The following is a 26,187-nucleotide window of genomic DNA, read 5'->3' on the forward strand; positions in this document are numbered from 1 at the left end:
GTATCCATTCCTCTGTTGAGGGACATCTGGGTTCTTTCCAGCTTCTGGCTATTATAAATAGGGCTGCTATGAACATAGTGGAGCATGTGTCCTTTTTACCGGTTGGGACATCTTCTGGATATATGCCCAGGAGAGGTATTGCTGGATCCTCCGGTAATTGTTATATTTTTATTTTGGGTTGTTTAGAGTCTAATCTAAAGCTGTACGACCTGACCATTGCATTAATGTTATAACATTATAATTTTACATTCTTTCACTCAAAAACATGATCCAAACATGGAAATTATTATTGATAAAAATATATCAAATCTTCAGACATAAATAATTATATTTTCTATCAAGAGAAAGATTCTAAAGAGCTTAGGAAGTTATCTGAGGTTTTTGGAGAGACTCTTGTATCATACTTCTTGGGTCACCTAGAATCAGAATCTTAAAGTCTGTATAGTCTCATAATGTGAAGTTGATTTTACACAGTGAGTTTGTGGACTTTGGACTGTGGCCACTGAATCACAGTGGAATCCAAGCAACAACTGGTTAGCAAATCTTAAGGAATTTTTCTAAGCAAGAACACTGCTATTATGGTTCTGTGAAGTTTTCTTCTAAGCATTATCTTTTCTCTGAGCAGATCATTAAAGCTATGTGTCTCTGGACTGCACATGCCTTTAAAGTAAGGAGAGCGCTGGCTGGCTGGAGGGATGGCCACACTTCCAGAGGACCCAAGTTCAGTTCCTAGAACCCACATTGGGCAAGTCATAACCACCCCTTAATTCCAGCTCCAGAGGATCTGAAACCCTCTTCTGGCCTCTGCAAGACATCTGTCAAACACACCTGACGTTCATTGACAGACACTCACACATACACATAAATAATTAAATAATATTTAAAAAGTAAGAGATGGCTGATGATAATTTACTATTTAAACATCAAGCTTAGAAGAGGAAAGAAGCCTTTAAATGTGTAACTCTCTCCACAGCCCTGATAGACAATGCTCAGAAGGCAAAACCAAACTAAATGTTCATCAACAAATAAACCAAAAAGCAAAGTACAGTACATACAGAGAAATAAGTTATATTCACTCTTTAAAAAGGAAGCCATTCTCATACATTTGACATGGGTGGACTTTAAAGAGATTGTGCTAAGTGAAACAAGCCAGGCTCGAGTTCAGCGACTTTTATTATTTCACTTATATGAGATGTTTAGAACAGTCACATTTATAGAGGCAGAAAGGATAGCTGTAGATGCCATGGTCTGAGACTCAGAGGAAGTGGTGAGTGGGAGTTTAATGGGTTTGATATTTCTATTTGGGATGAATAAAACTGTTCAAAAAATGGATTGTGATAATGGTGGTGTGACATAGGACCTCAGTTAGCACTACTGAGTGGCAGAATTAAAAGTGATTTGAACGGCAAGTTTTATGGTATATACATTTAGCTACAATTCTCAATACTGGCTTTTTCATGTGTTAGATTGTGTTGTGCATGCAAGTACCTATGAGATCAGAGAGAAGAGAGGTAAGGAGGCTAGAGATGTTTTCCCCACCTTAAGACTCTCTAGCAAATGTAGTTTAAGAACATGCCAATCTGACTTTCAATCACGCTTTCAGGCGGATGGACGTCCTCACTGCGATATGCAACTGTCATGTCCCAGGCATCGATGATACCCACATTAAGGTCCCTGAAAATGTCCCTTATAATAAGGTTCTGAATGTTTCCATGGAAGTCACTGAATATCTCTACATGTTCATTTATTTCTCTGATGTTTTCCGTTTTAATTATCACCTTGGTCTCGGGGCTTCGTAAGAACAGTCTCTCTATGGCGTTTTTGACATTGATGGCCCTACGGATGAAAACGTTGATGGGAAAGGGTCTGAAGTGTTGACCAAAACTAATGACAATTGCTGTACCACTGTCTCCTGCCACCTGGTCAATTTCCCGAGGAATATAGTTGTCATCTTTCACGGAGAACAGCTTCTTAGTAACAAAGGGATGGCTGTGTTTTTTCCACTGAACCAAAGTATGTCGTTCAGTATCCAGAAGGATGTGAGTTTTAAAGGGCCCGGCTCCATGATGATCAAAAGATTTTAAGGCTGATAGGAAACAAACCAATAAAACTTTTAACTAAAAGAAATAGCATCATTTTACAGTGCACGCAATCTGTAAAACTCTGGCCATGGTGACTTCTAACTAAAGAATTGATACTTACACAAGGCAGTGGATTTATATAAATCCTTAGAACCTTTACAGATTTTTGAAAATTGTCTTAAAATGCATACATAGGAAAGACAGTGCTAGTGCCTTTGATTAAACACCTAAAATATAGCTTTTATTAAAACTTAAAGACTAGGGCTAGAGAGATGGCTCAGCAGTAAAAAGCAGTGGCTGCTCTTCCAGAGGATCTAAGGTAGATTCCCAGCAACCACATGGTTGCTAGGAACTATAACTCTAGCTCCACAGGATCTGATGACCTCTTCTGGGTTCTATGGGCACTGAATGCACATGGTACATACAGGCAAAACATCCATGCACATAAAGAAAAAAATATAATAAAATAAAAAATAAAGATCAGATAAGAGCAAATTATTTATTATTATTATTATTATTATTATTATTATCATTACTAAAAACTCCCTAACACGAGTATAGTTTCAAACTAAAACTGAAACATACTTTTTACAACTTTGGGCAAGTAGTAAATCCACTGGCGCAGTGTTGAGTCACCCATGAGATAAATCAGTTTTCTTGCCAAGCAATTATTTATATCTCTTATCTCCCTGAACTCATTCTGTTCACAATGTGCTGTTATCCACCTTCCTTTCAAAGTATAGCCACCAGGGGAAGGGGTCTCCATTCCAATCTGGCATTTCTTCTTCTTCTTCTTCTTGGTCTCTAGCAACAAAACAATAAAAATCCCAGAATCAATACTTTTTTTTAAATTATCACAAAGTATTTTAAATATTTAAGCTAGTCCCCTTACCCTCTTCTCCTCTCCTTTTTTTTTTCCATCCTCATTTTCTTCTCCAGGTCTGCCTTCCTTCCTTCTACAAATATTTATTTAATTAATATTAATCATGTTCATGGGATGAATAAAATATTCTTACCCGGTAGCTCTTCTTAGAGCAGGGATCTGTTCTCTCTTGAGCCTTTGCAGCATTTCCCTGGGATCTACCTTGTCCCCAGAGCCCTCAGGGGTGGGACAGTTAACCACGTGGGGAAGAAACTGCAAACAGGGCTCAATGGTCCAGATGAATGTTCCAGCAGTTACCCTGGCCTTGGTGAAATGTCAGCTCTCCCCAGTCTCAAGCTGTTGACTCATGGAAGAGCTTAAGTGCACTTGGGAAATGAGAGTCCTATACTCTTTGTGCTAAAATTGTGTTCCCTGGTTAATAATAATAATAACACTTTAAATATTTTATTGTGTCTAAGACTGAACGTGATATTCTCACTGTGTTCTGACTTCTACAGAAAAGCAATGGGATCATGATCTCCTTTCTTAACACTCCACGGCTGACATAACTCAAACTGTCTTCATCAACCCATACTGAGTGCTCCACCCAGGAAGGTGTCAACTTGACACTGAGTACAATCATCTGAAAAGGGGAGTCTCAGCTGAAGAGCACCAGAGTCATTTTGTCCTGTGGGCATGTCTGTGTAGGATTCCCTTGATTATTAAGTGATGTAGGAGGGACCAGCTCACAGTGGGTGGCTCCATTCCCTTGAAATATGGTCCTGGGTTGTATAAGAAAGCTAGCTAAGCAAGAGCCTGCAAAGCAAGCTAATAAGCAGATTTCTCCATAGCTCCTGCTGGACTTTGTTGACTGAGAAGTGAGTTCTTTGGCCAGAGGTAACTCTTTTTAGAATATTAAGCAGGCCTCATTCCAGAGGCCTACTTGAATTTCTGCCCTGGCTTCCCTCCTTGATGGACTAGAAGTATAAGCCAAATAAGCCTTCCTCTCCTAAGCTGCTTTTGCTCACGGTGTTTGTCACAGCAACAGAGGAAGCATCATATTTGTTACTTAAGAAGCACATTTTCATCTTTGGGGTTGAGAGAATGCATTTAAGTACTCGCATTCATCCATATTGAGTTGCATATAGTAGATATGTTAGTGACTCTAATAATTGTTATTACAGTGATGATGAGAATAGCAACAACAGCCTGGCATTATCTTGTTAGAACTTCCCAACTTGAATAGAAATCGGCAAGAGACAGAATGTGATCTCCTCTGTGATAACAACTTGAGTCACCTCAAGAGATGAAGAACTGTCTTTCGTATAAAAGTTGATCATGGCTAGTGGTTTCCCAAGTGAAGAAGGATCTGTCTTCCTCACATACTGAGCTGCAGGACCCATGGCTTATTTCTATCTATGCCCTCCACTGCGTTTAGCAGAATAGTTTTTATACAATAAGTCTTCCCTTTCTGAATTTGCTGAATGCATGAAAAGAAAGGGCAATGAGGCCATGTGTACCTGTTGACTGGCATAGAAGTAATTAACTTTCTGAGGTTCACTCAAATTCCAGGGCAACAAAAACACTTAACAAGCATGCTAAATTTGTACCAGCCACTACAGTCCATGTGTTAAAAAGCTGAGTCACAGATTTGCCAGGTCATAGACTCATAACGGGTATAGTTTAACTGAAAGGGAAAGTACAATGCAATGGAGAAGTTGTCTATTTTTTTTCTCAGCTCTTTGGAGATATTTTAGCATAGTACCAGCACCCAACTGTTGATTTTGGAGGATAGCCCTCAAATGTAAATACATATAGCCTGAACATTTTGATTAGGGGTTGCTGTAATTCCCTAAAATTTCGCTATCTTATTCACGATGAAAATTACTGTGAAGATACTTTCTGAGTGGTTAAGAGACTTTGCTTCTCCTGTAGAAGGCCAGTGTTCAACTCCAGCAACCACACAATAGCTCACAACCATCTTCTAGCTCTAAGAGAGCCGATGTCCTCTTCTGAGTCCCTTCAGCATTGCACACATATGATACACATACATACAGGTAGGCAAAATAAATGTATTTTTTTTAATTTTTTAAAATACTTTCCAAGCAGAAAATCCCTTCTTTAGAACCCAGGGTATCTCATTTGTCCCAGAAAATAAGAGGTCAAAATGTTTAAGATAGAATGTATATTTCTGAAAGTAAGGCACCTATTTACATTAATAGGCTAGTAAGAGCATACTAGACTTACTGTTGTTACACGGGGAGACCACGATGGACAGATTCTTTACCACTTCAACTCCTATGTTGAACCTTCAAGAAATGGGAAGATGAGTTATCCTGACATCTGTCCAGATCATTAAGAATGAGTCTCTGGATAAGATGGATTAAAGCACACTGTGAATGCTGTTGTTGTTGTTATTTTTGATACACTTAAGGCATTCTGATAAAATAAATAGGTCACTATTTTAGAAAATGGTTTCCCTACATATGATGGGGGAATCTGGAAATCCAGGGTGCCATGTATCCTCCGTATGCAATCAACCAAATCTACCTGTGCTCCTGTGTATCTGGTTGGCTACTCATCCTTTCATTTTCAACTCTCAGGCATATCCAACCTGATGCTTCATGATTCCCAAGTGAGAAATGTGGCCCAGCAACTTTGTAGAGCACAATGTCATGTCACAGTGTCCCAGGGTTGGATTGTCATGTGCCAGCTATTGCTTTTACCTTTGCCACCTGTAAGTTGGGACCTCACCAAGCTTTTTTTTCTGGGAGAATGCTTCTCTAATTGAAGAGCCTTGCTCCCAGACTTTCTGATTCTGTTGTTTCACATCAAATTCAAGAACTTGTTTTTTTCCACTTCTTTGATGAAGTGGAAGCTACAAGGCCATTCATTACTCTGACAACACTAACCTAGGTTATTATATTATCTTTCTGGTTCTCTGCTTGAGCCCAGCCTATTTCATTATTCTGTACAAAACCCTTATATGACTTTTCTTCAATGGCCTACAGAATAAACACCAGGGCACATACCACCTCCTATGCATAACCACCTCTCCAGCTTTGTCCTCACCAGCTTTCTGCTTCCCCAAGGCCTTTGGGAGTCTGTTTTTCATAGTTGAATATCTCCTTGAGAGTAGGAATGAGGTCACACTCATGTGCTATAATATTCCAAATGTCTAGCCTGGTAAGTATCACGTCCAGGCACATCAGTTCTAAAAACCCAACTGGTGACTGTATCGTATGAAATCAGACTTATTTGATTAAGAATGAATTCTGGCTGGAGGAAAGTGGGACTCCGTAGAGTTAGAGCTGAGGGAGAGGAATGAACTGCAAAGCCAGTTCTGCAGAAAACCTCTGAGAAAGAGAAAGGAGATATTGTGCAACGCCAAAGAGGATTGATAATCCAAAGAAAGGGGCTTTCAGGCCAAGTGTGTATGACAGTCTAGCATTTAGTCTCCTCCATCTAACCCAGGTAAGGCTGAATGTAATAGGACCTGGTCACGTTGTCAATTTGGTTCCAAAAGCCAAATTTGAAACTGTCTTAAAAATAGGATTAAAGTATGTATTGGTTGTGTAAGTGTATTTACTTTAGTGTCAATTTATAGTTATGTGTGCGTGTATTGTTTTAGAAAAGTGCTGTAATATTACATAGAGAGTTTCCAGCCACTCGGGAACTTTGGCTTTCCTGACACCTCACCAGGAGACGATGTCAGGATGTGTCTTCCAATCCACGTTTGGTGAATTCTACCTTAAGAGAGGGGGAGATGTGGTCAGTGAGAAGGACAGAAATTAGCCATAAATGATCCATTCTCTGAGGATAATAGATGGTTCAGAGATAGTCACTGCAAGAAAAGAGACTTCTTTCTATATGCCTATGATCATCTTTCTCTTTTTAAATTTCTATTTGTAACTTTAATTTTTATTTTATATTATGTGTGTGTGTGTTTTGACTATATATATATATATATATATATATATATACATGCCCATGGAGGCTAGAAAATTACATTGAATCCCCTCGATCTAGAGTTGTAGATTATTGTAAGCCGCCATGTGGGTGCTAAGAATTGAACCCGGGTCCTTTGAAGAGTACTAAGTGCTCTTAACCACTGAGCCATCTCTCCAGCCCCATTATCATTATTTTTCAAATTAAAAATAAATATCTGAAAATGCCGGAGGCCTCTTTTAGGACATAGGACCCATAGGACCCATAGGACAAAGCGTTCCAGGAGGAAACCAAGAGAAGGAGAGGGAGTGGGAGAAGTGGAGTCTAATACAGAGGGAGAGTCAATTGTGAACTACTCTCTTACATGCCCGTGTTTGAACTGGATTTGAACTTGAATTTCCAGGGAGCTGTTCTGTCCAGTTGCTCTCCTGGACACATCATAAAAATAAGTCCTTCCAACAGCAGTAGTAGTGGGCTGTGGAGCCGAAGGCTCTTCCAAGGAGTCATCGGGATGACAGCTGACCCAAGGGCTTGCAAAGGCAACTCATGAAATAGTTGTTCGGCTTGATTGACAAAGAGCAGAGCAACATGAGTGTGAAACAAGATGCTTGGTAAACAGGTTAGAGTCTGAGTTCCATCCTCAGAACTGTGCAGTCACAAGAATGGTTTTAAACACGGAAAAGTTCATATATATTAACAACTATGCATTTTGGAGACATATATGCTTTGGTGTGGAGCAAAGATCGAAAGAAACATGGGTGAGGACAGACAGCAGCACCTGAGATCACTAGTACTGTCTAACAGAAGCCAGATGATAGCTCATCTATGAGAGACACCAGTGACAGACAGAAGTGAGTGAGTTCAGAGGTACAATTTCTAAGGGTTGACGATTGGTTGGATTAAAGCATAGAATAGGGATAGAGGAATGATCCTACTCATTTAGTTAATAGTATGTGGGACAGTATTTCATGAATACATTATAGGCAGTACTGGCTCATAAAAAAGAAGTATTGAATCGGGAATCACCATACACAGTGGGAAACTAGACATCTATACTGTGTAGGGCACTTCATAAAAAAAGAAGTATTGAATCTGGAATCACCATGCACAGTAGGAAACCAGACTCTATACTGTGTAAGGCAGGTCACCGTGGCTGCATGCCTTTTAGCCAGCAGTCCCAGTGGTCACCCCGAATGCCAGCTGAGCTACCTCTGGAGGATGGACCTAACTATAACTCAATCAAAACTGACCTGACAGCTTGGTGAGTCAGTGCTAATGAAGTCTACCTTCCTGTAGTCCTTAATGAATTTGAAGCTCGTGTTTACCTCTGGAAAAGGAGCTTCTCCTTAAGGCTGAGGTAGGAGATGTTACTGTTCTTGCTTGTCATGTGGGTCAGGGCCTCACAGGGAACACCCGGAAGCTTCAAGCAGTAGAAGGCTTCGTGATCTCGAGCATCCAGATATTGACACAGCTCCATACTTGTGTTTAAGGTGAGGCCGCATTCAGTGAGGACAGGGGAGGTGCCATTAAGAAACTGGCCAGTGAAGATAATTTTGTCATAGCCTTGGTTCCTTGCTCTCCAGAGAGCTGACACCCCTTCACTGGGGTGCATGAGCAGGATAGACAGCGAGACCGGGCCCTCCCAGAATAGAGTGAAGCTGATGAGGTAGGTGCCATTGTTGAAGTCTGTCACCTTTCCAGAAGTGCCTGCCTTCAGGGCTGGGGAGAATATCCTGGCTCTTAGGAAATCCCCACCATACTCCTTCCTGTTACCAAAATAGTCCTTGGCCACCAGTAAGACATTCAGCTGGTCTCCTACGCAGTAGGTACGCTGAGGGTTGTGAATGGTGGCTGTGCTCTGTTTGGCGCTGGTGGTGCTGCTATGGTTGTGGAAAGGTCTGGGTGGGATCTGCTGGTTTAGCTTCTCCAGGATTGCTGTGACTGCCAGCTCTGCCTCTACGGAGGCTGGTGTGTTCTTAAGCTCTTCCGAGTGCAAGAACTCCTTGAAGATGCTCCATCGTCTCAGAATGATGGGGTTGTTTAAGTGAACCGTAAACTGAAGTATTGAAAAGGACACATTTACTAACAGCAGTTAAGAGAGCTTGCTTTCACTATAAACTAGCATGACCCATTTTATGCCTTTTAGTAGAATGAAATTACATTAGACACTAGTTTGCATTAGTTTTCTGTTATGGAATGAGAGGGATTGATTTCCATGTAGTATGTCTACTACTGCTAGCAGATAGTTTCCTTAGGAATCATTGCCTTAAAATTGTGTGTGTGTGTGCGTGTGTGTGGGTGTGTGGGTATGTGTTTTATTATTGAGTCTAATTTTGTTCACCTTCTCATCCTTTCATCTATCTTCTTTTTTTAATGAAAATCATGTAAATATACAAAATCTGGAAAACAAAGCAAATATTTAAAATTAAGATCTGACCTAAATTCTATTTTATAGTGCTATATATTTCATGTTCCATGCATTGCATTTCATTTGTATTTTTACTACATTGTAATTATAGCAAACATAGTTTTAACATTTTTTGCAACTCTACTATAGACTATAACTACTTAAAGCTTGTTAAATAATTTTTGTGATCTTTATTTTTAGTGAGTTTGGCATATCCCATCAGGCAAACACCATGGACCATGAGTCCTACGATATTAGACAACCGGTTGTATCAGCTAGTTATTTTATATAACACTTGGATGTTTCTCAATTTTTCATGTATAGAATTACCTCTTTATGGTAGAGTCCTGGGTATGAAATTACCCAATCATACATTACTGGAGTAAGTGCCAACCAGTCAAAAAGATGATATTTTGACTGCCAAGTATGTGTGTTCATCCTTCCTTCCTGTCTTCTTTTATTTTTTTCTTTCTTCCTTCCTTTCTGTGACAGGGTCTCTCTCTATAGCCCTGGATATACTGGAACTCCTTGTGTAGACCAGGTTGGTCTTAAACTCACAGAGATCTGCCTGCTGCTGCCTCCCAAGTACTGCAATTAAAGGCATGTGCCATCATGCCCAGCTGCCAAATATGTTCAAAGATAAATTTTAAATTGTCACCAGGCAGTGGTGGCCCATGCCTTTAATCCCAGCACTTGATTACACAGAGGTAGTGGATTTCTGAGTTCCAGGACAGCCAGGACTACATACACAGAGAAACCCAGTCTGGAAAAAAAAAAAAAAAGATTTTAAATTGTCACCAACAACATATAAAACTAACCTTCATGTTACACCTGTCTCATTGGTCACTGTAGTAAACAAATCAGAAGAGTTTTAGCTAATGACCTTTTTCTAGAATACCAAAAGAAAGATTTAATTAAATGAACTATTTACTTGCCAGTCAATAAATGCCATTTTAAGTATCTGAATGATGAATTAGGAGGAAATGGACCTCCCAGTTTCAAATCCTTTCAAGTCTCTCAAGCCTCCCCTGCCTACAGAGGCCTACATTTACCCAGCAAGTTAAAATGGTGCAGAGGGGCCAGGTTCAGAAATCTACTTGTGTTTGTCCACGTGGTTATTTGAGTTTTGCGTTTTAGTAGTCTCAACATTAATTGATGTCTCTCTGATGATTAACTATGTTGAGGGTTTATATGCCTATTGATCATTCATATTTCTCTCTCTGAAAATGATCTATTCCAACCCTCTGTGTATTTTCTAGTAGTGTGGTTTACTTTCTTACCACTGAGTTTTGAGTTTTTTTATACAATATGGACCCCTTTATCCAATGTACAGCTTGCAAATGTCTTCCCATGTGGTTTGCTGCTTCCTTCCTCTGTAGATTGTTTTCTTGGCCACATGGGTTTAGGATGCAGTCCCATTTGTCTTAGCTTTTCACATCCCTTTGGACTTTTAGACAAAAATCTTTGCCAATAGCAGTGTCAAGAAACTACCCTTGTTTGCTTCTAACATTCGGTAATTCCAAACTTTGCCTCTTTGCCTCCTCTTGCATGAATTTTATGCATGATATTGAAAGGGGTCACTTATATTCTTATGCCTAGATTTTCAGTTTTCCCAATACAATTTCTTAGACTACCCTTCTTCCACTGTATATTCTTGGCATTTTGTAGTAGAACAACTGGCAATAATTGCATGGATTTGTTTCTGGACTCTCTGTTCTGTTTTGATGAGCATCTTTTGTGGTAGATTTGGAGAGCAGAGGTGTAAATGCTTCCAACTTTGTTATTCTGGAAGGTTCAGGGATTTCAATGATACTTTACAAATTTTATAGTCCCAGGCATCCTCCTGTCCTCTCCAGCTCTGGGATTACAAATGGATGCTACCACACGCCCTGCTTTGCCTTTTTTTTTTTTTTTTTTTTTTTAATGACTGTTGAGGAACCAAACTCAGGTCTTCATGTTTACATGGCAAACACTTTACCAACTGAATCATTTCCCCAGCCCTCTGGTCTTTTGAGGAAGCCTTGAGCTAAGCCTACCAATACATGTTCCTTTCTGGACTCGATCTGTAAATGAGCATATTCAGAAATGTGTCCAGCCTTACCTGCCACTTTCCTATAAGACTGCGTTTATGGCTCCCATATAAAATTCTCAGGCTTACTTTATTTAGAGAGAACATTGCTTTCCAAATAGCTTGGTACTTTCCTTATCTGCTGCAAATAGCTCTTCATTTACTTTCTTTCTTTATGGTTTTGGACTTACAGATGTGCAAATCCTCTGCCTTTGACTACAAAATTGGTGGCCCAGCTCAGATCATTTGCCTGAAGGCTCCTGGGCTTTTGATACTCAGTTCCTGTTAGGAGAGGCCAGTGAACAATGGCACTTTATCCTAGGCAATCTTTCCTCCTTGCACTAAGCGAATCCTGAGCCCATAAGGAAGGGAAAGCCCCATCAGGAAGACTAATTCACCATCCTACCCTTCCGGAAAATTCTTTAACCACTCTGACACTTTTATTCAGAAGTTTCCTTGAATCAGAAAGTAGTGTTGGAGTCATTAATGTACTCGTGGAGAAGGACTGAGTGTGTTGAAGTACAGGTGAGGGTTATTAGCAGATTTAGCAGATTGCATTGGACAACATTTAGGGATCTGGGGGAACTGGGAGAAAACTGTCCTGGTGGGTCTGCTCAGAGAAGGGTCTGCTCAGAGACGCTGCAAGAAGCCTGGGAGCAGACCTGGGAAGTCAAATGGAATCTGTCTTGGTTGCTGATGGTTTCAGACTAGGGAGACTGAACAATGTTTCCACCTTGAAGACTTAAACCGAAGTCAAGGAGATTATGGTGGTTTTTTTTGTTTGTTTTTTTGTTGTTGTTGTTGTTGTTCTGTTCGATTTTCAAGTCTAAAGATATGAGAAGCATAATATTACAGTTCACATAGTCTGATATCCTTTGACAACGGATCAGATTCAAACTTCATACCCAAGTAAAGAAGTGTAAACCATACATTCTAACAAACTCATTTCAACCTTAGCTCAGGAGGACTCCCTCTTGAGAAGCTGACTGCCCACACTTAGCCATCCCTCTCTTTCTAGTAATTGCTGAAACCCCATTCTGTTTTCTAATGACTCATTCCAAAATTCTTTTCTGCTGCAAAGTCAAGAATCCTGGCTTTTTCTGAAAAGAAGTCGCTAAAAAGAATTGAGCCGTAAGAGGCAGCAGGATAAAGCCCCAACTCATGCTCCTTCCCTCCCCCTGCCCTGTCCCTACCCCCATCCCCACACTATCCCCCTACCCCGCTCCTGTTCCTGCTTCCAGTATCTTTACAAGTGAGCCACACAAGCACTGACCCTAATGCATGCTTATGAGGTTCTTTGACTCCTTCTTAGCCACTCTGCCCTGGCCTGCTCTGCTCTGCTCTGCTCTGCTGGGTGAGCATCTTATCTTGCCTACTTTGCTTTGGTTTTCTGAAGCTAGGACTCGTGTGAGCTCCCCGCCTGAGATCCTGTAGGGAGCAGAGGAAGTGTGTATTGTGGGTGAAGTGTGTATTTTGACACAGTCTAGTCTGTAGAGAGCTCTCAAACTAACATTTTACTTTTTGCGTTTAGGAAGGGTAGCTTTCAAGTGAAGCCACTCTGATCCTCCCCGGGAAATTAAGGACAAGGAAACAATTCTTACCTCTGTGTGGTCTTTTGAAGCCATGAAGACAACCCAGAAAACAAAGATAATTAACACTATCAGGAACAGTTTCCGAGCTGAGGCATTTGGAAACAGTATCCTAGGAGTGAGGAGAAGAGAAATCATCGCAGGTTAAAGAAAAAAACAAACAAAAACAAAAAACAAAAAACGGCCTGGCTCCACTGAGAGCCTCCTGTGCTCATCTGTTGTTTCAGAGTGGGATCTCTTGGGATTTTGCCAAGTCACTATTGAAAATCAGATAGGGAACTTTTCCTTGAGGCAAGGGAACGAAAGAGGTTGGGAGATTACTGGGCTGTGCCAGCACAGATCTGGAAGGTTTTCTTGTAGTCAGGACTTTGTGTGGCCGGTCAGATCAAGCTGCAATTATTTACACAGAGAATCTCCTTCCCTGAAATTCTCCCATGGTCCTGCTCATCTGATGAGCGTCTCCCTGGTACAGTAATCAACCTCTCGTTTATTTATTCCATTTAAAAAGCAGCTTCCTTCCACCCCAGGTTATATCTTTTTATATCACAATAGCTGATCAACCATTTCTCCCAAATAACAGCAGTTTCAGAAAAACTCAGTGTTGAATGGCCTAAGTTTGCATCTGACTTTTTTTTTTTTAACTCACAATCTCGAAAAAAGCAAGGAACTAAATTCCAACAGTGTTCCTCAAAAGATTTGTTGTTGTTGTTGTTGTTGTTTTGTTTTTTGTTTTTCTGGAGTCACAGTGGCTGGAGGACCTCCACTCAACACGTCTCCACATACATACACATATTATTCATACAGAGTTAGCGTAAGTCAACACTTAACCTTACTATACATGAAGCAATAGTTTTCCCTGGCTACATGGTCCCGTGTCGTTCTTTCCTACTTTAAGGTATTTTCAAGCCCATCTCACATAACTTTGCAATCCCCTGCAGCAAAGCCCCAGCTAGTCTGAAGCCCTCCCGCTGGCCCCCGTAGCAAAGCCAGTCGGGAAGATCAGAAACTACGTACCTATGACTAAGCATCCTCCTCATGGTCTCATGCTCTCCTCCAGCACTTAGAGCTATCTAGAGAGGCTCCTCGGTGCACGGGCTCCTTACATTTCTTTCAGCGTTGGGGTTTCTATATAAAGCTTCAAAGATCAAAAGCTGACCTTCGATTTGTAGGCACGGTGCCATTGCAAAGATCACCAACCTTAGTAGCCTGTTCCTGTTCACCACGAATCAGGAGGAAGCTCTGGAGTTGGCTTTTAGAGAGGTCGTGATGGCAGGATATGGGGGGCCAGCTTTTCGTTACTTCCAGACAGACTTTCCATGCTTATGACTGATAGTGTTCCCCCCCCCACCGCCACCCACCACTGCTTCTGATGGTGCTCCACCTCACCCCATCCCACTGCTGCTTATGATAGTGCTCCACCCCACCCCACCGCTGCTTCTGATGGTGCTCCACCTCACCCCATCCCACTGCTGCTTATGATAGTGCTCCACCTCACCCCACCGCTGCTTCTGATGGTGCTCCACCTCACCCCATCCCACTGCTGCTTATGATAGTGCTCCACCTCACCCCACCGCTGCTTCTGATAGTGCTCCCCTACCCCACCACTCCACCTCAGGTTTTTTCCAACCATCCAGTCAGTCTGTAGTCCCTACCTCCAAGACAGCAAAAGTATCTGAACTACTGGGAAGAAGACAAAGCAAGCCCTGGACCACAGGACTGCTTCGGAGTTATGCGCCTCATTCCTGGCAGGACTTCAAGAACTTTCTTTGTGAGCTTCTTCCTTCTAAACTTTTATAGATGCCTCAAACATTCCAACAATTTCAATAAAATCTGAGGCCACAAGTAGAGCGTCCACAGATCCCAATCTCACCGTAACCTGTGTGATGTGACAACTGCGGCAGGCAGAGGTGACACGGCCCCAGGAATGCTAAGCAGCCACAGAGAGAGCTACCTGTCAGGGGACATTGTACCACCACAGGACATGGGACCAAATGTGGATACACTCTATGCTCTTTAAGAGGACGATGCACATGTAAATCTCTTTGTATAAAGATACAGATCTAGATACAGTTATATACATGCCTGCATGTATCGAACATATACATATAGATATAAATGCATATAGCATGTGTTCATTTACAACTATGCTAGTTCTTCTAGGCACGTGACCGTGTGACCGTATATGCATCAGGGGCTATGGTCACAGCACACTGAAAACATGCATAGAGGTTTAGAAGATAATTTGGGGAAATGAAGAAAAGCTGTCAATCCTGCCAACTCTCCCCATCCATGTTCTCATCCACTGTTGTGTGCTTTATGAAGTATGGGAACTACAACCATACACCACCTTACACTGCCACGCCAGTCAACAGCTTCCAATCATAAGACTATATCATCTGGTGAGGTCGTGCCTGTCTTACTGTGGACATACTATGATGTTCACACAGTGACAGTCACATGCTTCTCAGAACATAAATCACGTTTAAGTGAAGTATAGCTATATGGTAGCAGCCACAGGGCTCTTATTGCCAGCCTCATTACAGTACAGTTGACAAAGATTATATATTTACATTGTATAAAATGATGCTATGATCTATATGCATATATATACGTATATATATATCTATGACTAAATAAACGCGAAAGTAAAATTAAGACAGTCTCATAGTTCATTTTATTAATATGATAAGAACATTTCTCAATTACATTTTATTGGTGTGATAAGACCTATTCTCAAGGTTTCAGGGTGAATGAACTCTGTAGTACAGCTCCCAGTGGTGGTACCATAAGACTATCATCTGGTGATGCCGTATCTATCTTACTGTGTATAAGTACATTCTATGGTGCTCACACAGGCCCCTATGTGATTTTCATAGTTTAGCTTCCTCGACTGCAGTGAGCATGAGAAGACAAACATCTCCTAGGTGTAACACCTGTAATGCCTTTGCATACGTACTAAGCAGCTCAATCGCTGGGTCATAAGGTAGTTGCTTCTCATTTTCTGGCAAACTGCCATACTGCATTCCTACTTGCACATGAATAGAAGTCTCCTTCCTTCCTGTCCTTACGAAAGCCTTTGTGACACAGGGACAATCTTTAGCCATATCTCTTCATCGGTTGTTTGACATTATTTCTTTCCTAATCTTTGGCAGAATTTATCGATGAAACCATTTAATCCTAGGCTTGTCTTGGCTGAGTTTTTTATTATTTTATTTGTTTTCTATGGGTATGTTTTGCATGCATGTCTGGGCTCCACATGTATATAGTACCCACAAAGGCCAGAAGGAAGGATCCAGTCCCCGGAACTAGAGTTACAAATGGATGAGTTACTGTGTGGGTCCTGGGAATCAAACAAGTCTCTGGAGGAGCAGCAAGTCCTATTGAGCCATCTCTCCAGCCCTGCTGGGAGGGTTTTCATTCCCATGTAAGCTTCTCACCTAGTGTGGCTCTATTCAGACTTTCTGATTCATGATTTGGTCTGGGTTATTTGTGTGTTTCTAGAACTTTGTCCATTTCTTAGACAATATCAAACGTGCTGACGTACAGCTATTTACAATAATCTCTCCTGTGGTGTTTCATTATATCTGCTGAAATGTCCTTTTCTTTTATGATTAATTAGTTAAATTACGATGGTCGAATAGACCTCCTTTCTCTGCATCTCATTATCACCCTCTGTAATTGGTCTGTTGGGAATGGGTGGCCAAGCTTAAGCTGTTAGAACTACTCAGGCTTGGACCTGAGGTCTTCAGTGGCATTAGTATAATAGCTCCCACAAACAGGAGCAGGAAATGTGAGACCCCAACTTAGAGCGTTTCTCCCTGGAAGGTAAAGCCCCTGGATGTTCCCCAAGCTTGTTTTACCCAATCTTTAAAAATACAGCTAGAAAAAAGCTCTTTGTTCTCTATAGCCAGCAAAAGACCTTTTTGTTTCTATACTGTACAACCAGAGATGCCTGCCTTCCTGTGCCAAGAACATGGAGGAGAGGAGGCTGCAGCTCACTCCCCACCACCACCAGAAAGGAGCTGTAGCCAACTCTCCTCCCAAATCCTCCCAACTCCTCCCAATTCCTCAGCTAGCTGTTAAAAGCCCCCTATTGTCACCACTCGGGGTCGAACTCCCCTGCCCTGCATGGCAGAGGGACTTAGTCCTCAGCTAGCTGATAATAAAACCTCTTGCAGTTTGCATCAGGTGTGGTTTTCTCTCGGGACACTGGGGTGCTGGCCAGCTCATCCCAGGACTTGAGCAGAGGCCCAGCATCGGGGATCTTACATGTGGGAGCTCGTCCACCAGGATTTGTGGCCTACCCCAGTTCTCAGAGACCCCGCTTGGAGGTAGGATCCTATCTTTGTCTATATCTTTGTCTATATCTTTGTCTATATCTTTGTCTGCCGGCTGTATTTAAATTCGGTATTCTTGGTTTGTAGTCATCCGCGCTCATGAGAGCAACGAACTCCCTGTCTGGGATGGAGGGGAGGGTTACTGATAGATGTGTCAGTAGTAACCAGCTGCCACCCTGGGAGACGTCCCAGGAGGTCTGAGGGAGTTCCAGGGACGCCGGGAGATCTCCCATCGGGGGCCAAGTGGGAGTGTGCTCACATAGCCGTCTGTTTCTGTTACTGGGTGCCAAGTGAGAGTGTGCTCACTCGGCTTTCTGTTTGGGTCCTTATCTCAGTTATCATAGTCTTTTTGTGTGTATATATTGTTTGTTTCCCTGTATGTGACTCTGACGATGGGACAGACTAGTAGCACTCCCCTTGGACTGACTCTTGAGCATTGGACTGAAATTAAGACTAAGACTCACAATCTGTCTGTAGATGTCAGAAAAATTTTGGAGAACTTTCTGCTCTATGGAGAGGGAGCGGGGAGGGACCAGCTGCTGGAACCCTAGCAGCCCAGAGGGACCAGACTCAACCACCGTGCTGCCTTTACGTACTTATGGCCCTCCTCCAGCGGACCCTGGACAACTGCAGCCCCTTCAGTACTGGCCTTTTTCCTCCTCTGATCTCTATAATTAGAAGGCAAATCATGCCCCCTTCTCTGAAAACCCCTCTAGCCTTACTAATCTAATGGAATCTCTCATGTTCTCTCATCAGCCCACTTGGGATGACTGTCAGCAGCTTTTACAGGTTCTTTTCACCACAGAGGAGAAGGAAAGGATTCTGCTGGAGGCAAGAAAGAACATGCTGGGGGCCAATGGACGGCCAACACAACTTCCGAATGAAATAGATGCAGGCTTCCCTCTGACACGTCCTGACTGGGACCCTAACAGGCCTGAAGGTAGGGAGCGGTTGACAGTTTTCTGCCGGGCTCTGGTAGCAGGACTGAAGGAAGCTGGCAAGTGCCCCACCAATTTGGCCAAGGTAAGAGAGATCCTACAAGAGGAAAAGGAGCCCCCAGCAGTGTTTTTGGAGTGCCTCTTAGAAGCATACAGGCGTTACACTCCCTTTGACCCTACATCAGAGGGCCAGCAAGGTGGCAGTGGCCATGGCTTTCATCGGGCAGTCTGCTTCTGACATTAGGAGAAGGTTACAGCATCTAAAGAGTCTGCAAACATTATCTTTGCAAGATCTGGTTAAAGAGGCAGAAAAAGGGTACCATAAGAGAGAGACTAAAGAAGAAAAAAGAGAAAGAGAAAAGAGAGAGGATGAGAAAAGAAAAAGTAGACGAGATAGAAGACTGGAAAGAAATTTAACTAGGGTTGTGGCTAAATTCGCAGGTGATAAGGAAGTTTATAAAAAAAAAGGTAGAGGAAGTAGGCAGAGAGGAAGTAGGCAGACAGGGTACCTGGGCAACACAGGGCCGAAAAGACCTCAGACCTCCAGAAGACCTTCACAACCACCTCTAGATGAGGACCAATGTGCGTACTGTTAAAAAAAAAAAAAAAAAAGAGGGACACTGGGCAAGAGACTGCCCCCAAAAAGAGACAGATACCAGACCGCCCAAGGTCCTTACCCTAGAAGATGATGACTAGGGGAGATGGGGCTCGGACCCTCTCCCCAAGCCTAGGGTAACCTTAACTGTAGAGGGGACCCCCCACGGATTTCCTTGTTGATACTGGAGCAGAGTTTTCAGTCCTGAAAGAGCCACTGGGGAAATTGAGGAACAAGAAAACCATAGTAATCGGGGCTACTGGTCAGAAACCATACTCTTGGACCACTGATAGGAAAGTTAATTTGAGAAGAAGCCAAGTAACTCATTCCTTCCTCGTCATTCCTAAATGTCCCACCCCATTGTTGGGGAGAGACTTACTATCAAAATTAAAAGCCCAAATAAGCTTCTCTTTGGAAGGAACTTCAGTCTCTTGGCAAGCCCCTATCTCTATAATTTTAGCTTTAAAATTAGAAGAAGAATATAGATTACATGAGCCTCAAGCCCCATCGAAAAAAGTACTAGAAGGGACCTTGTTAGAGAGATATCCTCAAGTCTGGGCAGAGACTAGAGGTATGGGAGAGGCAAAGAGGGTGCCCCCCATCATTGTGACGCTGAAAACTGGTGCAACTCCTATCGGGGTACGACAATACCCCATGAGCAAAGAGGCCCGAGAGGGCATCAGACCTCACATTCAAAGACTCTTAGAACTAGGTGTTTTGGTCCCTTGTCAGTTTCTCTAGAATACTCCGTTGCTACCAGTTAAAAAGCCAGGCAGTAATGATTATTGGCCAGTACAAGACTTAAGAGAAGTAAACAAAAGAGTATGAGATATTCATCCTACTCCCCCTAACCCCTACAATCTACTCAGTTCTCTCCACCCTGACAGACAATGGTATACGGTACTGGACCTGAAGGATGCATTCTTCTGCCTAAAACTACATCCCATGAGTCAGGTAATCTTTGCTTTCGAGTGGAGAGACCCAGATTCGGGACAGGCTGGACAACTAACTTAGACACATTTGCCTCAAGGATTCAAGAACTCTCCTACTCTCTTTGATGAGGCCCTCCACCGGGATGTGGCGCTGTTCAGGTCAGAAAACCCCCAAATTTCTCTCCTTCAGTATGTTGATGACCTGATTCTTGCTGCCACCACCGAGCAAGAGTGCAGACTGGGAACTAAAAAAATTACTGGCAGAATTGAGTAAGTTGGGATACAAGGCATCTGCTAAGAAAGCACAGCTTTGCCAGACAGAAGTAACCTATTTGGGTTATACTCTCAGGGGAGGGAAACAGTGACTGACAGAAGCTCGGAAAGACTGTGACTCAAATCCCCATCCCAACAACCTCAAAGCAGACAAAAGAGCAGGAATAGCGAGAAGGGTCCTGACCCAAGCTCTGGGGCCATAGAAACGACATGTGGCCTACTTGTCAAAAAACTTAGACCCATTGGCCAGTGGATGGCCGTCTTGCTTAAAAGCTATCGCTGCTGTGACATTACTTCTCAAAGATGCTGACAAACTGACTCTAGGTCAACGAACTATAGTGGTAGTCCCCCGTGCCTTAGAAAGCATTGTTAGACAACCACCTGATCGCTGAATGACTAATGCTCACATGACCCATTATCAGAGCCTCATACTGACTGAGAGAGTGCAGTTTGCACCCCCTGCTATCCTGAATTCTGCCACCTTGCTGCCAGAAGCCGACGACTCCCTACCAGTGCACCAGTATATGGACATCCTGGCAGAAGAAACCGGAACTAAGAAAGACCTCACTGACCAGCCAATGGCCAGACTGCCCCAACTGGTGCACGGATGATAGCAGCTTTTTGGTTAAAGGTAAGCGAAAAACTGAGGCAGCAGTGGTCAATGGAAAACAAACCATCTGGGCCAGCAGCTTGCCTGAAGGGACGACAGCCCAGAGAGCAGAGCTAATCACACTGACCCAAGCCTTGCAGCTGGCCAAAGAGAAGAACATCAATATCTACACAGACAGCAGGTATGCTTTCGCCACTGCTCACATACATGGGACGATCTATAGGCAATGGGGACTACTCACATCTGCTGGGAAAGATATTAAAAATAAAGAAGAAATCTTGAGCCTATTGGAAGCCATACACTTGCCAAAAAAACTGTCCATCATGCATTGCCTTGGTCACCAGAAAGGCCATGATGCCATAACAAAGGGAAATCAGATGGCTGACCTGGCTGCCAAACAGGCAGCCCAAAGAGCTATGATCCTCATAGCTAGAAAAAAAAAATAAGAACTTAAGGACCATTATGAACTCAAAGACACAGGCTTTGACTATACTCCAGAAGATCAGGAACTAACAGGCAAAATACCTGAGATATGTAGGTATATTCCCCAGGGAGTGGCTAAGACTCAAGATGGTCGCTCGGTCCTGCCCACCAGAGAAGGGCAACAATATGTAGCCAATCTATACCGGCTCACGCACTTGGGAAATAAGAAGCTCAAAGAAATTGTTAAGAACTCAAACTACTATGTTATAAAACTGTCCGGCATTGCCCAGAAGATTGCTAATAAATGTCAAGCCTGTGCCCTCACCAATGCTGGGCACCACAAGAATGCCCTTGGAAGGCGGCTAAGAGGTGACCGGCCAGGGGCATACTAGAAAGTAGATTTTACTAAAGTTAAACCAGTCAAGTACAGTAATAAATATCTATTAGGTTTTATAGTCACTTTTTCAGGGTGGGTCAAAGCCTTCCCCACTAAGAAGGAGACCACCAATGTTGTGGCAAAGAAGATATTAGAGGAAATTTTCCCAAGATTTGGCATTCCTAAGGTACTTTCGTCAGACAACGGCCCCTCCTTCATTGCCCAGGTAAGCCAAGGGTTAGCCAGACAGTTGGGGATAGATTAGAAGTTACATTGTGTTTATAGACCCCAGAGTTCAGGACAGGTAAAGTGGGTAAATAGAACATTAAAAGAAATCTTAACTAAATTGGCTTTAGAGACCGGCGGAAAAGATTGGACAGCTCTCCTTCCCTTCACCTTGTTCCGAGTACAGAACACCCCAGGAAAATGTAAACTTACACCCTTTAAACTCCTCTGTGGGGGACCACCCCCCTTATCAGAAGCAGGAAAATGTTTGACCTTGATGTTCCTTTTTTCCAAACCCCTGCTAGCTTACTTAAGGGCCCTAGAACTGGTCAGAAAAGACGCCTGGGAATTGCTGAAAAACAAAACAAAACATACGAACCAGGAACGACCATGGTGCCACATAATTTCAAATAAGAGATCCTGTCCCGGTCCAGCGCCACCGTTCCAGCAACCTTAAACCCAGATGGAAGGGACCCTGCCTGGTGCTTCTGATAAGCCCTGCTGCTCCTCTGGCATGCGCCGGCTCCCCCCCCCCTGCTGCTGCTCACTGGCCTGGCCTTGCTCACACTCACCAGGCACGGCACAGGAACCTCCTCCCTCCCTCCTACCACTGAAGAGAGACTCTCTAGTCTCATTCGAGGGGCTTCTGAGGCTCTCAATGCTACAAATCCTAAAGTTGCGACCTCATGTTGGCTTTGTTTGACATCTGGGCCAGAGGTTTAATTTTCCTAGTTCTAAGATTAGAACTATGCACTAGAAGGAGTGGGGAATGTGAGACCCCGACTTAGAGCATTTCTCCCTGGAAGGTAAAGCCCCTGGATGTTCCCCAAGCTTGTTTTACCTGATCTTTAAAAATACAGCTAGAAAAAAGCTCTTTGTTCTCTATAGCCAGCAAAAGACATTTTTGTTTCTATACTGTACAACCAGAGATGCCTGCCTTCCTGTGCCAAGAACATGGAGGAGAGGAGGCTGCAGCTCACTCCCCACCACCACCAGAAAGGAGCTGTAGCCAACTCTCCTCCCAAATCCTCCCAACTCCTCCCAATTCCTCAGCTAGCTGTTAAAAGCCCCCTACTATCACCACTTGGGGTCGAACTCCCCTGCCCTGCATGGCAGAGGGACTTAGTCCTCAGCTAGCTGATAATAAAACCTCTTGCAGTTTGCATCAGGTGTGGTTTTCTCTCGAGACACTGGGGTGCTGGCCAGGACTTGAGCAGAGGCCCAGCATCAGGGGTCTTACAGAAACAGACTGACGAGAGAAATCCATCCCGTCCCCTCAGCCTGAAGTCTCACTATAACGTTCTTAGGGCACAGATCCTAATGAAAAAAAAAAAAAAAAAACAGATAAAGTCCACGCAGTCCCTGCTCCAGAATCACAAAAGCAGATGGTAGCTTGGTGTGAAAGGGTAATAGCTTAATAACAGGCACGCTATTGACCTGGTGAGATTTACTCAGACTTTATTTACTTATTTAATATATTTGAAGTTCTGTGGACTGAACTTAGAGCCTTTCATGTGCTGGGAAATAATTTTATTACTGAGAGAGACCCCGCCCCCATGTTGTCATTTCTTTGAGGATGAGGGTGGCATATGTAGGTAATGTTTGTGCATATGTATGGGCATGTTTGAATGTATATGTTCATATGAGTCTCTCTCTCTCTCTCTCTCTCTCTCTCTCTCTCTCTCTCTCTCTCTCTCTCTCTCTCTCTGTGTGTGTGTGTGTGTGTGTGTGTGTGTGTGTGTGTGTACACACACATGTATGTGTGCACTTGCATGTGGAGGCCTGAGTTTGACATTGGGTGTGTTTCTCAGTTGTTGTCCACTTTACTTATGGAGACAGAATATCTCAGTATAAATAGGAGCTTACCAGTTTGTCTAGTCTATCTACCCACCCTGTCCCCTGAGTGCCAGGATTATAGGTAGTAGCCATACCTATCGGCTCTACATGGGTTCTGGGGATCAAAGTTCAGTCCTTATGCTGTGTGGCAAGTGCCTTAGCCTTCAGACTTTCCCCAGCCCTCATGGGTCATTTCTAAGAATAATTTCCAGAGCCAGGCAGTGGTGGTGCACACCTTTAATCTCAGCACTCGGAGGGCAGAGGCAGGTGGATCTTTGTGAGTTCCGGGCCAGCCTGGTCTACAGAGCAAGTTCCAGGACAGCCAGAGCTGATACACAGAGAAACCCTGTCTCAAAAACTACAAACCATAAACCACAACCAAAAACCAAACCAAACCAAACCAAACCAAACCAAACCAAAACAAAACAAAACAAAACAAAACAAAACAAAACAAAACAAAACAAAGGGAAGAAGAAATTGTCCAGAATCCCCTCCTTCCTGGTTCAATCTGGGGCTCTTTTGCTGCTTGCCCAGAGAACCTTTCTTATCATCTCCACAGGTTTTGCATTCATTGATTCGTGTATATGTATCTCTAAAGCAAGATCTGTATCTTTTATTTTTTATAACCTTTGTGTATCTAAGCTTGTGTAATTCAGTCGTTTAAACATTGTCTCACAGTATATGTGGTTGAGAATTAAGGATTGGCTTAGCTGAATACCTACCTATGCCTCCCTATCTTTCATGAGGTTCCTGCCAAGATGGCAGCTGCAAGTGGCCCTCCCCTCAGCCCTTGGCTAGTGCAGGGAACCTGTTTTCAAAATGGCACTCTCCGATGTCTGTTTCTTGGGGAGGTTTCTTGGCTGTATGTTTTAGTAAGAGCTGTCAGTCCCTCTCGATGATATGGATGTCTCCACAGGCTGCATCTGCACAGCTCCATGAACATCTTCACAATGGCCTACGGGCTTCTTCCACCTCGAGCTACCAAGGACAAAGCCAGGAGAAACTGCAGTTCTTTTTAGGACTGACCCGCACACATCAGCCCCATCAAACTGCCCTGGTTAGAAGCCCTACTCAAAAGAAAAGAGATCCAACTATAGAGAAGTTTAAAGAATTTATGAACATCTCTTAAGAGTGGCTTTTAAATGAACTGCTTTTTGGAAATACACTATATCAGAAGTAAACTGCAAATCATTGTTTTAGGAGAAATGTGCCCAGTTATTAAGTGTGACTACATTATAAAATTTGGTTTTATATGTACTATGTTATTCTTGTTTGTTTTTTAACTTGTAAACTAAAGATATATTAGAAAAGTTCATAAAGACTTCTCTAGGTTCCTAAAACAAAACAAAACAAAACAAAACAAAACAAAACAAAACAAAACAAAACAAAACACCAGTCCCCGCACTTTCTGTCAGTTATGATCTAGCATCATGAACATAGTCTTTGATATTTAAATACCTCACTGGATCATATGGTCATCAGTGCACATGTAGAATAGAGCAATATGAGGCACATAATAAATGCTCAATAAAGTTTTATTGAATAAATAAAAGGAAAAAGAGGAAACACGGGGTTCAACTGTTCATTAGCACTCTTTCTAAGAACTGTGTGTACTGAGTGTGACCTATGTAGGGGTGGGTAGGGGTGCGTCTTATGTACCTGTACTTCATATAGAGGCACACTGTGAACCAAAGGTAGCATTTGTTTTCATAATTGGCTCTCTTGCCAATTATGATTTAAATTAGAATTTAGTTCCATCAAAGGCTTAAATACAAGAAAACATAAATACCGTAAGAATATTTCAAGACAAGTTGATGCTATCTAAGTGTATATGGATTTCTTGGACACATAGACCAGCAATGTTTGTCTTTAAGAGCGCTCGCTTGAGACGTTAACTGTTCATGCCGTGGCTGAGTTCTCATCACAGAACCAAAGGCCAAAGTGATTGATGGTGTGGTTTAAGGCCCTTGGCTTCTCCTGAACACTGAAATGAACTTTTGTTTGTTTTGTTTTCTTAATGGATTACAATCTTGGCTGATGACTGACAGTCTTTTAGAAATAATTGGGTCATAAGGACTCTTATCATTGGGTTGAACTATGAATTAATTCTTTATTCGGTGGCATTATTGAGAAAAGGAGCCTAATTGGAAGAGAAGTAGGTCACAGAGGACTTGCCTGGAATGATATAGCCTGTCACTAGATCTATCTCTCTCTCTCTCTCTCTCTCTCTCTCTCCCTCTCTCCCTCTCTCCCTCTCTCCCTCTCTCCCTCCCTTCCTCCCTCCCTCCTTCCCTCCCCACACACAACCCTGTTGAGGTAATTCACTTGTGGTGCCCAACTTTGATGTTCTTTCTTCACTGTACTATAAAGCAAGGGAGCCAGACAAACATGGACTGAGACCATGGGACAACACAAGCCTTTCTTAGAAGTTGATTTTCAGTCTCAGGTTTTCAGTCACAAAGGTGCAACATCAATCAACACAGCCGTATTAATGTTTTTAGAAGATGTGCAGTCTGGTGGGCTTCAGTTGTAAGGTTCTAATTCTATGGGGCAGGGAAGCCTTTGCTTTAAACTTCACAGATGAAAACATTTCAAAATGAGTCAGCCTGGTCTGTAGATCTGTGTTTCGGGTAATGATTAAATGACCTTGATAAAGAAAAAAAAACTCACTTCAACTATAAGAGCAA

At 42.7% G+C, this 26,187-nt stretch overlaps 2 protein-coding genes across 5 annotated transcripts in view; one reads left to right on the top strand and one right to left on the bottom strand.

The window, feature by feature from the left end:
• The window catches only part of Nxpe4 (neurexophilin and PC-esterase domain family member 4), a 250,204-nt gene that overhangs the window by 165,847 nt on the left and 58,170 nt on the right, over positions 1 to 26,187 (top strand). The window lies entirely within an intron of this gene.
• On the bottom strand, positions 67 to 22,176 carry LOC110302169 (NXPE family member 2). 2 transcript variants are annotated; one of them, XM_029481159.2, is made up of 6 exons: positions 22,044 to 22,176; positions 12,968 to 13,067; positions 8,217 to 8,947; positions 5,191 to 5,252; positions 2,667 to 2,885; positions 67 to 2,086 (listed from the first exon to the last, which is right to left on the bottom strand). In XM_029481159.2, the coding sequence occupies exons 1-6, from the start codon at positions 22,064 to 22,066 to the stop codon at positions 1,551 to 1,553; spliced, it is 1,671 nt and encodes a 556-aa protein (XP_029337019.1). In that variant the 5' UTR covers positions 22,067 to 22,176; the 3' UTR covers positions 67 to 1,550. The 2 variants fall into 2 exon arrangements, with proteins under 2 accessions (XP_029337019.1, XP_029337018.1); XM_029481158.2 differs by lacking the exon at positions 22,044 to 22,176 and having other exon boundaries at positions 12,968 to 13,093.

The sequence above is a fragment of the Mus caroli genome, unplaced genomic scaffold (assembly GCF_978045245.1).
Source record: "Mus caroli unplaced genomic scaffold, Mus_caroli_1 scaffold_11, whole genome shotgun sequence".
Lineage (NCBI taxonomy): Eukaryota > Metazoa > Chordata > Mammalia > Rodentia > Muridae > Mus > Mus caroli.